At 46.5% G+C, this 17,233-nt stretch overlaps 1 protein-coding gene across 1 annotated transcript in view; it reads left to right on the plus strand.

The window, feature by feature from the left end:
- The first annotated feature begins 2,703 nt into the window (after positions 1-2,703).
- Positions 2,704-17,233, plus strand: part of LOC144833745 (uncharacterized) — a 423,204-nt gene continuing 408,674 nt past the window's right edge. Inside the window, exon 1 of the mRNA XM_078689185.1 lies at positions 2,704-3,403. Coding sequence (XP_078545311.1) covers positions 2,835-3,403 — 569 coding nt within the window. The 5' untranslated portion in view covers positions 2,704-2,834. The remainder of the gene's footprint in view (positions 3,404-17,233) is intronic.

Genomic DNA, 17,233 nt, shown 5'->3' on the forward strand with positions numbered 1-17,233 from the left:
TCTCCCTATAGCTCTCGACCAATTAATTTCTAGTGATTGCAGAACATGTTACCTCAGGATTGTCCCATAGGCTTGATCTACCTATACATCGGAGTACATCCCTGATAGGTACAAACCATGCTAATTTCCCTGCACCCGGTAGTCCAGGTCAGTACCTCCTGTAGCTCCAACCTATATACAGCCAATTCTGGGGTCACCCATAAAAGACACCAAAAGGTTAGAGGTCTAAGAGCAGCTTTCTCTGCGAATGGTTTCACTCCTAGATCCAAACGCAAAGGAATAAGTGGGGAGCTGAGGGGCAGACCAAATAGCTGAATTGTAAATTTTTCTCAGACTTGGTAATATTCCTTTGAGAACAATGTCCCCATAGTTCAGTCCCATACATTACAGCACCCCTTGCTTGTGCTTTATAATTCTGCACAATCGGTCTGACGGGTTTATGGAAAGAATTCCTAAATAACTTGACCAGCCCCCCATTGTTTGTGCTAGCTTGAGGCATGTTTTTTTATTTGTGTCCTCCATTCCATTTTTACATTAGGGTAACCCCTGGGTACTCAAATACAGATACCCTTTCCAGCAGGATGCCCTTCAAGCAAAGATTAGGATTAACCGTGGGCGGAGAACTCTGCTCCGCCTGCGGAGTTTGCAGAGTTTTGTCGACTCCGCGTTTCGCAGAGAACTTGGAGTAGGCAACACTCCACACACTCCGCAGTGGGTGAAGTTGGCCAGTCCCCGCCACCCACCCGCCCTATTAACAATTAGTAAAAACTTTAAAAAACGATTTAAAGGTAAATATAAACACCTTACCTTAGCTGCGGCGTCCCCAGGCTACCCTCTTCTACATACAGTAATCTGGATGTGGATTGGGGTGAATTTAAATCTCAGGGTAGGACCAGCTGAAACATGAAGGTACAGTTCCCAGTCACTAAAACCAGTTTACCTATGTAGGTCCAATTGGTACTGGGCAGGCCCAGTTGCGACCTTGCTCTGCTACCAGAGTTTGACAGAGTACTACAGCTCTTAACCTATGCGTGACTGATGGACTGGGAGCAGTGGCATCCATATATGGGTTTTGGTGCTTCGTGCTGGACCTGTTTCTCTATGAGAACATTTAAAATAACGATTTAATTCATTACGTAGAATATATTTGGTCCTACCAAAATGACTTAAACCTAACATTATTGATTTGTAGAATTTAGTTGTACAGAAATTGATGGAATAGTCAAAATCAGTTCCTCAATAAATCGTAGTGAAAACCTCAGGTAAAGTACAGAAATCAGTCAAAGAACTCAATAAAGTTCAGGTCAGCAAAATACAGCATACAAAATAGGAGAGTAATCCCGCATGAATTCGCCTCCTAGAGTCAGTGAAAGGGGAGCTCTTCATACATACACGAAGAGCATACTTTTATAGGGTTATGAACAAAGAATTTCATACATTAACTAAAGAGGTACATGGTTCGCTTGGTCTTAAGAAATTAGGACAAATCGGAGAGAAACTGTTGCAAATGAATGCATTTCACTGTGTAAAAAGCTTTATTTCGATATAGAAATATCTTAAAAGCACATAACAATTAAAAATACAATTCATGTTATTAATAAAAACATTAATAAATAATTAAAAAGACAAGGTAAAACAGTATTAAACCATTTACAGCTTTGAGTTATTTAAGAGAAAAAGAAAAGAACAAGAAATTACCTAAAAAGAAATTCATCACATAGCTTTAAATCGGATCACCCATGCCCAGCTAAGAAATTTGGCTACCCCACACGCCAATGCTGTATTAGGGTTAGATTGTAAAATTCTTAACGCTGGGGCATAGCCTCTGGTCTCAAGTAGGCGACAAACAGGTTTTAACCATTTGGATCTGGGCTTTTTGTAGGCACTGCAAACAAAAAAGACATGTGGAATGGATTCCAGCTCAGTGCTGCAATGCGGGCAGGTGGCAAGCGTTTGATAGGGGGGTTTCCATTTTGAGGTGCGTTCACGGACTGGTAGGGTTCCCATTCTAAACTGAACATATAGGGCCCTATCTTTGGGTTTTCTAAAATGAATGCATTTGGAAAAACTCTGATAACTCTACAATAAGGAGCTTCTTTGGGGCACTACCTGTGCTGGAACAAATATTGTTACATTCTGTGTGATTCTGCCAGCACATCCTTAAATTAGTGAGAACAGTGCGAAGGTCACTGTCCTTGCTCATGAAGCACGTTCAAACTTTATTCTACTGAGACATGAAATTTGGGAGGTTATTCATGTGGTGCAGGCCTAAAATTTCTCTGTTAGCCAGAGTTTGTGTTTTCATTTGTGTAAAGATTTACATTTCTGAAAAATAGCTACATCAGCTGCAAGGCTTAATGTGTTTAATATACATTTGTCATTTAGGAATGTGTGTTTTCCCACCATATTTGTGCTGAGCTGTACATGATTTTCTGATGAACACCAGGTCTAATGCCTGCAGCTAGGGCCGGTTTGGTCTGCTTCGTGCAGAAGAAGGATGCTGATATGAAGGAATAGGATGCATTGCCATAGGCGTTGGGTGGAGTAGCTCTGCTGTTGTATGAAAGAACGAGGTAGTCCTGTGAAAAAATAGCTTATGGTTTTGCAATGGTGCCTGAAGCTGGGCGTCACCCTGTATAAAAGATCTCACTTTCTCCAGAAGAGAAAACACTTGTGGCTCTCCTTCAGTATATAACTACCCCTCTCCCAATTACTAGGTACGTCAATCACCTGGTATCTCTGAGAGCCTTGCCTCACATCTTTGTGGCTCTTGGCTGGTACACTTAAGAATACCCGAGCAGCAAAAAGACCTGTCAGATCGACCCTTCAGCACCATGTCTGTTGTTCAGAAGTTCCGTTCCTTCCTGCATCACAGCTCAGTGCCCTCTGAGAAAGAGGTTGTTACTTCCTCCGTTCGCGAGAGCACCGTGAGTTCCACGGAGGCCCACGTGGCCACGTCGAGCTTCTCTCGCGCAGAATTTGAGGAGTCCACTGAGATGCTGAACAAACCTTTGGAGCTCGAGTCTTCCCGCATATCCGCCAACTGGTCCACCCGCAGCTCAGAGCTGTTGCTGCCCTCCTACCACGAACTGAGGTTTTCCGGCACTCAGGAGGAAAACTGGAAGTTCTGGAACCGCTGCTCCAGCGAGAAGGCCGAGCTGCAGCAGCTCAACGAGCGCTTTGCCACGTTCATAGACAAGGTGCGCAGCCTGGAGCAGCAGAACGCGCAGCTGCTGGTGGAGCTCAACATCCTGAAGTCCAGGGAGGCCCAGGGGAGCGGCGGCGTGTACCAGCAGCGCTTCAAAAAGACGCGGGAACAGCTGGAGCAGCTGACCAGTGATTACAACCGAGTGAAGCTGGAGAGGGATAGGCTGAAGGAGCAGCAGGACTTTCTGGAGCAAAGGTAAGCTCAGAAGGGAAACAGGTGGTGGGGTCGAAGAGAGGCGCTGGAGATTGGGGTGAAGGTTAAACTTGCTGGAGGGTTTCATGATTATATGTAGGGTTTGTGGCAGGATCAGGCTAGTCTATGAGGCAATCAGGTAGTGCCCACTGGCTGTTCTGCGCGGGACTGTTTTATGGTCTGGTCGGTTGGTTTTTTAATGTTGCTTTCTCTGATATTAACGGTACAAAAGGGGGTGGTGATGGACGGAGCATCTGACTCAATCAAACACTCACACCCAGTCAAAAGATCTGGGTTTAATCCATCACCGTTCTTTAGCCCACTCTGCCACCCCAGTTCAGACATGGCTATATGCACATCAGTCTGACCCTGTGCCTCATGGGAACAGTCCAGCCCGAACTGCCAAGCCATGTCTTCCCTGGACCGGAAACAAGCTTCCGAGGACCGGTTTCTGGCATTCCAGCCGTCTTCAGCCCGGCTTGCTTGAATCCAGTGGCAAAGTGAGCAAGGGACTCACGTCTGAGTATACCATGCCACACTTATGGCGGCCAAAAGCGGTACAAAAGGGGGTGGTGATGGACGGAGCATCTGAATCAATCAAACACTCACACCCAGTCAAAAGATCTGGGTTTAATCCATCACCGTTCTTTAGCCCCCTCTGCCACCCCAGTTCAGACATGGCTATATGCAAATCAGTCTGAACCTGTGCCTCATGGGAACAGTCCAGCCCGAACTGCCAAGCCATGTCTTCCCTGGAGCGGAAACAAGCTTCCGAGGACCAGTTTCTGGCATTCCAGCCGTCTTCAGCCCGACTTGCTTGAATCCAGTGGCAAAGTGAGCAAGGGACTCACGTCTGAGCATACCCTGCCACATTTATGGCATCCAAAAGCGGTACAAAAGGGGGTGGTGATGGACGGAGCATCTGAATCAATCAAACACTCACACCCAGTCAAAAGATCTGGGTTTAATCCATCACCGTTCTTCCTAGGATGCTTGATTCCGGTCCAAGGAAGACATGGCTTGGCAGTTCGGGCTGGACTGTTCCCATGAGGCACAGGGTCAAGGCTGATTTGCATATGGCCATGTCTGAATTGGGGTGGTGTGGTGAGCAAAAAAACGATGGATTTAGGCCCAGATCTCTGTACTGGGGTGAATGTATGACATTGTTCTGCATTCTGTCCATCAACTGTTGTTTTTGCATTTGTCACCCCGAGTGGGACGGGTATGCTCAGATGTGAGTCCCGTGCTCTCCACACCACTGGAGTCAAGCTATCCTGGCTGAAGACGGCTGATAGCCAGAAACCGGTCCTAGGATGCTTGATTCCGGTCCAAGGAAGACATGGCTTGGCAGTTCGGGCTGGACTGTTCCCATGAGGCACAGGGTCTAGGCTGATTTGCATATGGCCATGTCTGAATTGGGGTGGTGTGGTGAGCAAAAAAACGATGGATTTAGGCCCAGATCTCTGTACTGGGGTGAATGTATGACATTGTTCTGCATTCTGTCCATCAACTGTTGTTTTTGCATTTGTCACCCCGAGTGGGACGGGTATGCTCAGACGTGAGTCCCGTGCTCTCCACACCACTGGAGTCAAGCTATCCTGGCTGAAGACGGCTGATAGCCAGAAACCGGTCCTAGGATGCTTAATTCTGGTCCAAGGAAGACATGGCTTGGCAGTTCAGGCTGGACTGTTCCCATGAGGCACAGGGTCAAGGCTGATTTACATATGGCCATGTCTGAATTGGGGTGGTGTGGTGAGCAAAAAAACGATGGATTTAGGCCCAGATCTCTGTACTGGGGTGAATGTATGACATTGTTCTGCATTCTGTCCATCAACTGTTGTTTTTGCATTTCTCTGATATTAAAACAGACATTGCCTTCAGCATGCACACATGCATGTTGTCTTTCAAACTATGCTAAACACTCATAAAATGTGTCTTTGCAAGTTCTCAACTGTCCCAAATTAGAAACATGGGTCACTTTTTTAGCTATCTAATTCACTTATGGGGCCCACTTTTATTTTGGAGTCTGGTCTACTTTTTTTTGTCCCCGTTTTCTGTCCCAGTCCGACACTGGTTCGAGGGACATGGGGCAAGAGATATTTTGCAGAAGCTAAAAAAGTACCATTCCAGGGTCGTTCTGCTTTCGCTCCAAGACCCTCGGCAGTTTTTTGTAAGTTTGTGACCACAAGGAAGAGTACCTTTCAGTAGCACGCACTCTGCAAATGTTGTACATGTGCAAATGGTTCAAGTAGAGTGTGTGAGCAAGCCGTGGAAAGCCCAGTGGCTCTAAATGTACACAGTATTTAATTTTAGCCGCTGTTTGCTATTGCTGGCCACCAGCGATTATTTTTAGGGACTGGCACTTATGTCCCCTGAGTGCAAAAGAACAAACTGGAAAGACAGAGGAAGAGAAAGATGGCAACACCGTCACAAAGGAAGAAAGCAGGAACCTTCAACAGCGAGGAACAGGGGCAGGTAGTGTCTGCTAGTGGGTTATGTATGTATGTATGTAGGCCTACTTATATAGCGCAACTGTCACCCAAAGGGTATCCTGGCGCTTTGACCACAGACATTCCTACAGATGACAATTACACTGCCTTCGGAAAAAGGTAAGTTTTAAGGTCCTTTCTAAAAGACAGGAGATCCTGCTTACACCTAAGTGCCAGAGGTAGATAGTTCCAGAGCTTGGCGGCCGTAAAGCTGAATGAGCGCCCGCCCATCCTCGCCCTTTTTATCTTGGGGACGGTCACCAAGAAGGCCGAGGAGGATCTCAAGAGTCTGGCGGCAGAGTACCAGGAAAAGAGACCTCGCAGCACCACGGGACCCAGCCCATGCAAGGCTCTAAAGACTAAGCAAGCTGATTTAAAACAGATCCGTTTTTGCACCGGTAACCAGTGTAGGTGTTCTCGCGCGTTACAAGACTATAAATAAATAAATAAATAAATAAATAAATAGGTCCGAAAGGGCAAGAGAGGACGAAGCAGACCAAGGCCGCGAGAGCGCCAACTTAGCTGCCATGTTCTGTACCCGCTGTAGCTTCATAATTAGAGTACTGGGGGCTCCCAGAAGCAGTGCGTTGCAGTAGTCTAACCTACTGAGGATGATACTACGCACTGCTTCTGTCCTTGCTGCGTGAGGGAGTAGTGGAAGAATCTTCCGCAGCATGCATACCAGCAGCATGCAGGTCGCCGTGGTTTTATTAACGAAGGCGTCCAGCTGGAGACTAGGCCCGAGCAGGACACCTAGGTTACGGACTGAGTCTGCCGCTGTGACAGTGCCCAAGGTGGAAGAAGGCCAAAGACCCTCTGGCAGAGAGCGAGGCATACGATCTGCCGAACAATAGAGAACTTCAGTTTTTGCCCCGTTAAACTGTAACGAGTTCTGACGCAACCAATCCGCGGCTGCCGACATACAGTGGTGAAAGGATTCTAGGGAGACCGCATCCCTGCCCTTCGATGGAAAAAATAAGCTGAGTGTCATCGGCATAGTTGATGACAGACATGCCGAATGACTTAATCAGACTTATTAGAGGGCGAAGGTATAAGTTGAAAAGGATCGGGCTGATTGCAGAGCCCTGCGGTACTCCCTGTCTTACATCTCTCACCACCGAACGAAACGGCGGCATAGCCACAGATTGCCGCCTGTTATAGAGGTACGATGCCAGCCAGTCCAAGGCTAAACCAGTTACCCGGGACTACCGGAGCCTACCCAGTAGAACTGCATGGTCGACCGTGTCGAACGCGGCCGACATGTCGAGCAGCACCAAAAACGCTGCTTCTCCCATGTCGACACGCGAACGCAGGTCATCCAAAACGGCCACTAAGGCAGACTCCGTACCGTGGGCTGACCTAAAGCCAAATTGGGCCACGTCCAACAGATCGTTGGATTCAAGGAAGCTGGACAGGGCCCTAGTGACCAATTTCTCTAAATTTTTATTGAGAAAGGCAAGAGTGAAATAGGCCTATAATTGGTCGGACATAAAGGGTCCAAGGTGACTTTTTTTAGCAGTGGGGTAATCACCGCCAATTTCCAGCTATCCGGGACCATGGCCGTGATCAAAGACTGGCAGCAGATGGAATGAAGCGGAGGAAAGAGTTCTACCTGGAAAACCTTCCAAAACTTGTGTGGCAAGGGGTCTAACGGGGAACTGGATGACACACCATTCGCCAACAGACAGAAATCCTCCAGGGAAGGAGTAGGAAAACAGGTCAGCCGAGGTTGTACTGCTACCTCCATAGTCACCTCCCGAGCTACTCCGCTGACTAGTTCCAAGGGGCAGGAATCAGGGTGGCTAGACAAGTTGGGGGCAGAAAGACCTGCCAGGATGGTATTAATTTTTTCCTCAAAATCCGAGGCTAATGAGTCGCATAGTTCCTGCGAGGCCGGGATGGCAGGTGTAACACAAGCTGGGTTGGAAAGATTTTTAACCAACTTAAACAAGGTTTGTGACTTGTTTCCAGCTTTAGCCAAAGTGGCCTCGAGAAACTTAGCTTTAGCCAACCTGATCTGAGTTTTATACTCCTGGAGGTTTTTTTTTATAGACCAATCTATCTGTTTCGGAATAGTGTCTTCTCCAGACCCGTTCCGCCTGTTTACAATGAAGTCTCTGCTGAAGAAGGTCACTGGAAAACCAGGGAGTGACTTTTTGCGGTTTATCCTTCACCTTGCGCATTGGAATCATCCTGTCAAGCGATTCGAGGAGCTGATGACAGAGAGTTGAATAACTCTCCTCCACATTCTGACCCAATGAAAAGACTCTGGGCAGTAATGTGGGTATACTGGAGCCCGTAAGTAGCCGAGCCCATTGTCTCCTGAGTTTAGGCTTGACGTGCACGCTGTTACTCAGCGATCCAGCAGGTAACAGGATAGAAAAGTGGATTAAAGCATGATCTGTCCAGCATTGGCCCGCGACCTCCTTAATCGAGACCAGCGGCTCCGCTGCAAAGATCATATCCAGGACATGGCCTTTCACATGAGTCGGAGCGGACACATGCTGCGTGAGATGCAAATTATTGCAAGCTTGGTACAGATCACGGTATGCAAGGTCATAAGGACCGCCGGGCCAGAGATTAAAATCGCCCAGAATTAGAAATCTAGCATGGGTATTAGATAGATCATAAATTAGATCTATCATATCTTGCACAGTTGGTGTCACGCTGGTAGGAGGGCGATAACACAGTAGCCCCAAGACCAATGTTCCACTCACATCTTTTAAAGAGAAGCCCATGAGCTCGAAGCCCTTAACAGGTTTGACTTCCAGATGAGAGAGCGAGAGAGAGTCTTTAAAGATAAAGCCCACTCCACCGCCTCTCCCATTGGGCCGTGGGATATGCCTGATTGAGTACCCTGGCGGGCAAGCCCATCCCAACTCTACGTTACTCTCCGCCCTGGTCCAGGTTTCAGTGAGAAACATGATGTCAAGCTGCAATGAGTCAATAAGAAGAGCCGTCTCTGCATGATGTTTGCAGAGGGAGCGGACATTCAACAGACCGCAGTTAACGCTCACCAGGGGGGCCGGTAGAGGGGCTAAGCATTCACCCGCACTGGGGAGTTGGTTCATCAGGCAGAGTTCTTCCTTGGAGTATGTCAGGCGTACTGGAACAGCGTCTCTAGCGCTAGGCGCGTCCAGAGCGCGAACGGGCGCAAACGGGCTTACCTCTGGCGCATCTCCGGCGACCCGCCGGCGAGCCCGCTGCGCGCCCACGCTGCGCGCTTGCCTAGACATCTCTACTTATGGTGTCCCGCGCGGGAGTCCTGGGAGTAAAACCACTGGACCCACTGCAAGATGGCGCCTAAAGTAGGCCCAAACGAAAACACCCCCACCTAAGATGGCGGCCAAAGTCACACACAGCGCCCAGATGAAGCCCTAACACTAACTAAGCCCCGCAAATGCGGGTGAAGATAACAATTATGGTGCAAGTAAGTCCCTGCTTAAGAGCCCCCTGGATGCCCCTCAAATACAGCCACACACGCCCAAGAATAAAAGCGCAAAGCGCAGTAACGAAGCAGCGTTTTAAAAAGGCAGTTACAGCGCTGAGGAGCACGCGCGTAGTAAATGCAAGTGGTCTAACAGAGATAGTTAAGGGAGTGGTTTAAATACCTTCCGGTACGCGGGAGTCCTGGGAGTAAAACCACTGGACCCACTGCAAGATGGCGCCTAAAGTCGGCCCAAACGAAAACACCCCCACCTAAGATGGCGGCCAAAGTCACACACAGCGCCCAGATGAAGCCCTAACACTAACTAAGCCCCGCAAATGCGGGTGAAGATAACAATTATGGTGCAAGTAAGTCCCTGCTTAAGAGCCCCCTGGATGCCCCTCAAATACAGCCACACATGCCCAAGAATAAAAGCGCAAAGCGCAATAACGAAGCAGCGTTTTAAAAAGGCAGTTACAGCGCTGAGGAGCACGCGCGTAGTAAATGCAAGTGGTCTAACAGAGATAGTTAAGGGAGTGGTTTAAATACCTTCCAGTACGCGGGAGTCCTGGGAGTAAAACCACTGGACCCACTGCAAGATGGCGCCTAAAGTCGGCCCAAACGAAAACACCCCCACCTAAGATGGCGGCCAAAGTCACACACAGCGCCCAGATGAAGCCCTAACACTAACTAAGCTCCGCAAATGCGGGTGAAGATAACAATTATGGTGCAAGTAAGTCCCTGCTTAAGAGCCCCCTGGATGCCCCTCAAATACAGCCACACACGCCCAAGAATAAAAGCGCAAAGCGCAATAACGAAGCAGCATTTTAAAAAGGCAGTTACAGCGCTGAGGAGCACGCGAGTAGTAAATGCAAGTGGTCTAACAGAGATAGTTAAGGGAGTGGTTTAAATACCTTCCAGTGCGCGGGAGTCCTGGGAGTAAAACCACTGGACCCACTGCAAGATGGCGCCTAAAGTCGACCCAAACGAAAACACCCCCACCTAAGATGGCGGCCAAAGTCACACACAGCGCCCAGATGAAGCCCTAACACTAACTAAGCCCCGCAAATGCGGGTGAAGATAACAATTATGGTGCAAGTAAGTCCCTGCTTAAGAGCCCCCTGGATGGCCCTCAAATACAGCCACACACGCCCAAGAATAAAAGCGCAAAGCGCAATAACAAAGCAGCGTTTTAAAAAGGCAGTTACAGCGCTGAGGAGCACGCGCGTAGTAAATGCAAGTCTATAGACCACGTCCCCCCTCCCCCCAAGTTTTTCACAGATCTTTAAAGATCATTCGCATATTTACATTCCTTTATAAACTGGCTACCGAGCCTTAGTTTATTTTTTGGTTGCAATACCCTCTGTGCTTCCACTCTGCCTATTCCTTACATTTGTATTCAACATTTGCTCCAGTAGTGTGAGAATGCATTATGTAAAAAGGAATATAAAGTAGGGTTGCCAAAAAAATGCCAGCCATGTGTTGTTTAAAGAGCCTGCAAAGACCTCTCTTGACAGTTATAAATAAAAAAGTATATCCATTTATAATGTGACTTTTCTGTCTTTGTTCCCTTTAATTATGAGTCATGGATCATTCAGGCAGCCCCAGAACACAGTTAAAAGTGCTGTCTATTTCTATTTGCTGTTCGAAATAAGCACAGATAAGTTCTGAAAATACGATTTTGGTGACTTTCATTTTTGTACCATCTGGGACATCAAAATAATGAGCTGGCAACCCTAATCATAAGACTGGAAGTTTGCTGTAGGATCAGCACTGTATTTATTTCCTCCACCCTCGATACAGGATTAATGCCATATTAGCAATAGTTTAACTTATATCTGAAACCCTGCGCCGCCATTAATAACATGCTGTGTTACTTCAAGTGCCTGGGAATGCACCCTGCATTCAGACAAGTCACTCCTCATTCTCACCCTTCACTTCCTCGCTCACCCTGCACTCTCAGCAATTACAATGTTCTCACACTTATCACAATGCACTCACATCATTCATTAGCTCACCCTGCACTCACAGTGATCACTTTGTACTCACAAGGCGCTTGTGCAGTTCACCCTTTACCTCACCCTGCAGTCACACAAGCACACTACTCACCCTGCACTCATGTGACACTTCACTCACCTGTCCCACACACTGCTCAAACTGCAATCTCACTCAAACAAGCCCATCACTAACCTTGCATTCATTCGTCCCATACTGCACTTACATCCGCACCCAAATTCATATGGGCACCTCACCCACCCTGCAGTCACTCCTCTTACCCTACTCTCACAGTGTTGCACTGCTCACCGTGCACTCACATGGGCACTCCTGCCACCCACACAGCACAGAGGGTTAATGTGCCTGCTACAAAGAACATATACCATGCAGACCATAGAACAGAGTGTGAGTGAACTATGAGTAGCACAATAAAGAAATGAAAAGTTTGTCAGAAAGGTGCTATAGGAATACGAGGTGCATTATTGGTGAGTGGTAGTGAGGGAATTCAAGAAGAAGGAAATAGGGGAGGGGGTGCCCAAAAAGACTTTTGCACCATGTGCGACCAGTGCTAGGGCCAGCCCTGGCTAGGAGTGTTAGCCCCCCCCCCCCGAATTTCGGGTCTAGTTGTGCCCCTTGTTATAGACTATCAGCCTTGGTATTCCATGTGCGGATGTTTAATTACACCGGCCCCCGGCTTCTGAGCAGAGCTTCGGCAACCAGCACTCTTTATTTCACAAATTAAACACTGAACGTACACAATTATGAACCTTTCAAACTTTATTATGAAGAAGTATTCTGGAGATAATACTCACTCACTCTTCTCAGTACACACTAAACACACATACACATAACTCTCTGCATTTGAACCACCTATTCAAGATTTGTAATTCGACCTGGCCAAGCCAACTGCTTCTGGGGAGATTATACTGTTCAGTTCTGTGAGGACAGTGCTGCTTATCATTTACTTGTTTTTCAAAATCACATTTGCTATGAAACAGCACTTTTCTGACGTAACATTTATTTTTGCCTCAGAGAAATCCAATCCTCTTAATCGGAAAAATGCCAAAAAATGGATTAACAAAAAAATGATGCTTTACTACATCTCAAAATTCTGCTACTTTCCAAACTTTCAAATGTGACTGTGATACCCTGCTCAGTCATATACAAGTGGCATGAAACGTGATAGCACGAATCAAGGTCTTCCCCTATAGACATTTTTTACTTGTACTTTTATCCCAAATAGTCCTAGAAGCCTGCGTGTCATGGATCTCAGCCAAAATAAAGCAGTATACGTCAGGAAAAAAGATCCACTTGGGCTATTCTTGTTTTTACTGCTGGCACTTTGAAGAATCAGTAGGTTTTCAGGAAAATCTGAAGAAAGCCTTCAAATCCTTCCCTGGACCTGTGAATACCGAAAGTCTTAAAGTTAGGATTTTTCTCAGTTTAGAAGTAGTAAAGTTAGGAGTCCTAACTTTATGTCTCCTAAAAGCCTTCTGTGAGTACCGAAAGTCTTAAAGTTAGGATTTTTCTCCGTTTAGGAGTCCTAAAGTTAGGAGTCTGAACTTTACTACTCCTAAACTGAGAAAAATCCTAACTTTAAGACTTTCGGTATTCATAAAAGGCATTTAGTAGTCCTAAAGTTAGGACTCCTAACTTTACTACTCCTAAACTGAGAAAAATCCGAACTTTAAGACTTTTGGTATTCACAGAAGGCATCTAGGAGTCCTAAAGTTAGGACTCCTAACTTCTGTGAATACCGAAATGAGTAAGTGCCTTCTGTGAATACCAGAATGAGTAAGTGCCTTCTGTGAATACCAAAATGGTAGTAAGTTTAGGATTTTGTCTTAAGTTAGTTCTGTCAATCGGGCCCTAAGATTGTATCTTTTAACATATTAAGCTTCATACATCAACTAGCTCATAAAGTTGTATGTTTTGAAAAACTTGCTCTGCTTTTTAAGTCCAGGGTGTTAGGACAGACCAAAAACGTCTCTTCATGGAAAAGTGACGCTTTAACAGACAATAGTGATTGTGAATAAAATGCCTTATTACTGAATGGAAAGAAAGTCCCAGATTGTCAGAGAACGTCTGAAAAAGTCTGGGCGTAGTGCCTTTTAATGCGTCTTACCTTTCTGGTTGTTTCTCAAGCTATTTGTATTTAGTCCTTTAAAATAATTTCCAGGTTGGATTGTATGTATTGGAGTGCAGCGCATGTCCAAGTCACTAATTGTGTCATCAGTGTCCATTGCACGATGATCAGGGCCACAATTTGTCTTGAGTAAGTTTGCTTGCTATTTGGCTGGAAGTATTGTGGTTTCTGAAGATACTGAAGAAACCTACAGCTGATTATGGGGACCTTAATAACTTGCGGCCTGTCTCAGATCTTCCTTTTCTCTCAAAGGTCATTGAAAGTATTGTAGAAATACAAACAGTGCATCTCCAACAGTAATCTTATATGAGTTCCATTAAGGTTTCAAACCAGGCTGTAGTAATGAGACTGCCTCGCTCCAGGTTGTTGAAAATGCACATCACATTCTTTACCTCTGTGCTACCTTTGACACAGTCACCCATTCCACTATTATTGGCCTCCTGAATGAGTTCAAAATTGGCAACTCCTTTTCCTGCCCTATCAATATTTTGCAAGGAGTACCCCAAGCATCAATTCTGGCACTTCCCCTCCTTAGTATCTACCTCAAACCACTTTACTGGCTTCTCATCCAGAAGAGATGCAGTTCAAGATTCTCACTCATTCTTACAAAGCTCTACACGATAAAGGACTGAACTTCCACCTGCCCGCAAGACACCTGCGCTCTACCTCACTTGCCCTAGCACCCCCCGCCCATCCACCACAGTTGCAGCTGGGGACCTCCTTCTTCTTTATAGCTGCCAAGACCTAGAACGACCTGCTCCATCACCTCTGCACAGCAACCTCCCAGGCAGACTTCAGAAAGAAACTCAAGACCTGGCTTTTTGACGGGGAAACAGCACTCTCAGCATCCAGATATGCTTAGGGGGGACATTGCTGCACTGTACAAATGTTGATTGAATAATCACTTCATCCTGAAGATCTCTTGGCTCTCATATCTCCAATAAACATCTGATGCTCTCATCTACTTCAAGATTGCGTTACCTACACACCTTCCATTCAAGTTCAGGGACAGACTTAAAGACATGGGGGAGAAGTAATTTCATTACTTAAGCTGCAAGGCCAACACATGACATCGTGATACAGATATGCTGTGGGAAATTTCACTTTCCACGCTGCAATGCATGCTATGAAGAGGATATCAGACAGTCCTGCATCACAGGCCAACATAGAGGTGGCCATTACTTTTCTCAGGGAAGTTTGCAAGCTGCCTATGCCACTGCAAGGATCCCCAGGAGACACTAGGGGATTATGTACAAGTCCATTGTGCGGCAGGTTCTTCACTTTTTTTGATGCACCGCCAGTGCAGAGTGCAGATTCACATCTACGAGTCCACGCAAAGCCACCTTGTGTGGTTTTCCATGGCCTCATAGATATGGAGTAAGGCAAAGCAGCGCACATCGCTATGTTGCCTTAACCTGTGTCAAAGACGCGTTCCATCGGTGTTGCAGTGGGCGTTCACACGCAACACCCATCAATTTTAACACATTCCCAAATTTACAAGGACGTTTAAACCTGGGAATGTGTCAAAAACCTATGCCTCCCCAGGGGAGGCCCAAAGAGGAATAATAACTTAGGACCTTATTTACAAGAAATGGCATCTCTCACTGCAGCAAAGCAACGAGGCATAAAAATGACTTGCGACTGAGGCAAAAATCCTTACAATGCCGTATTTACAATATGGGGTTGTTGGAAAGTGGATTATTGGTAGGGGCAAATGTAGGTCTGCCACTGGCAATAAGGCCACTAACACATGATAGGACTTAGCATAGGTCTTAGTAAATTATTCCTCTGCTCAACCCTTGGAAACCTGGCTGTAAGCGGACAGTCTTAACTTCAAAAACAGGTATTTAAAGCATTTAAAAACACCAATTCAGTAAATATTTAAGATACTTCACATAATAAAAATCCAAAACCAATTTATAAGAACTAGGAAATATATGTATCTTTAAAATGACGCTGAAACAATAAAAATCCAACGTAGTGAACCGGAGATATGAATTTTCAAAGATTTAGCATTATATAGCACTTAGAAACATATAGCACCTTATTGGGATATCCGGTCGCAATAGACCGGCTCAAAGTCAAAGTTTCAGGCCGACCACGAGTGAATCCTGAGTGGCTACCACTCGCGGTAGGTCCCGGTCACAGTTTTTACCTTCAGACTTAAAAACTTTTCTGAAGCTTTTCTTTCTGGGGTCCCTCGAAGCTCTCAGCCAGTCCGGATTCGGTGAGGGTTCGCTGGATTGCCTTGCGATGAGCTCCTGGCCAAACCTATGGAAGTCCAACCTCCGGGGCGTTTCAGCAGGGCAAACCCAGGATCGCAGATGACACGCGGTTGAAGGCAGGCAGCTTGGTTTTTGCAGTTGCTCCCAGTCACCTTTTCTTCGTTCGGTCCCTCAATGTTCTTCACCAGGCCAGATTCGGTGAGGGTTTGCCGGCCTTGGATTTCTTCTACTCCCGGTCAAACTCTGGAAGTGGGACCTACAGAGCTTTTAGTGGGACGAGCTTGGATGGCTTGGCCGGCTTGCGGTTGAAGGCAGGCGGCTTGGCTGTCCAGGTTGAGTCGGTCCCTCTATGGAGCTTTTTTTCAAAGTTGCTCCAAAGTTCTCCAAACTTCTTGAACTTCTTCCTGAAGTTCTTCAAGGGGTCCCAAAGTGTCTCAAACTCACTCCAAGGGTCCGGAAGCTCCAAGATGGTCCTTGAAAGTGGAGGACATCAGTTCCCACAATTCACTTGGACAAAACCCTTACAAATCCACTGGTGTTCTCCAGGTTGAGGATCCTTGGTGGTGATGGTCCAGGTGATCTCTGTTAACCTGTAGCTTGCAGGGAGTCCACTCTTTAGTTCTTTTGCAGCAAGGTAATCCACAGGGCTGTAGTTTCAGCTGGTGCAGTCATCAGAGGACATGCCTTAGAGCTTTGCACCCCAACTTCTCAGCATGGCAACGTCTTGCTTCCTTAAGTTTCAAGCAGCAGATCTGAGAGTCTCTGCCCCTCTCAGATACTTATTCCAAGTTCTCTGGGTCAATCAGGAGGTCACTGCTGACTAATGGGAGCAGGGCAACTCCCCAAGAATATGACCACATCCTTGTGAGTGTGGCATTATTTTGTCTCAGAGTGCACCAAGTCCTCCACATTCATATTGGCTGATTTTTCAGCAAGGAGGTAAGAGCTACCTAAACACACCCCTAGGATGGCTACTTTTCATAAACTCTTCCCCTTGCATCAGTGCATTTCTTCCATATTCCTAGTTCTGACTGAGGTGAAAAGTTTGGAGGTGTAAATGACACTAAGGCCTCCTCTTCTCTTTGAAGACCATGGTTACACATCCTCCCCCTGCTCTGGCATTCCTGTGTAGCAGCACTCTGCCCTCCCAGCAGAACTGGTTAACCACAGGGGCTCTTTATCACATCTTCAAGGCAGCCTGGCTAACCCACTTAACTCTGACCAATCAAGACAGACCACTGGAAGGCTGATTCTGGACTTACAAACAAGAAAGTAACAGCTAGATTCATCAAGCCGAAAACGGCTCGCAAAGGGCCAGATTCTGAGAATCTGGCCCTTTGCGAGTGCAATATTTGCATTTTGGATTCATGATCCCAAATGCAAAAATCGCTAATTGCGAACTCGCATATTTGCGAGGAATTGCATTTAAGGAATCTCTATTTGAGATGGGGAGTTATTCCTTATTTGCGATTAGCAATTTGCTAATCGCAAATAAGGAAGATGTAGGAATCGCAATATTTTTTGCAATTCCTGCATGAATCCCGTTTTGCA

The sequence above is a fragment of the Lissotriton helveticus genome, chromosome 1_1 (genome assembly GCF_964261635.1).
Source record: "Lissotriton helveticus chromosome 1_1, aLisHel1.1, whole genome shotgun sequence".
Taxonomy (NCBI): Eukaryota; Metazoa; Chordata; class Amphibia; order Caudata; family Salamandridae; genus Lissotriton; species Lissotriton helveticus.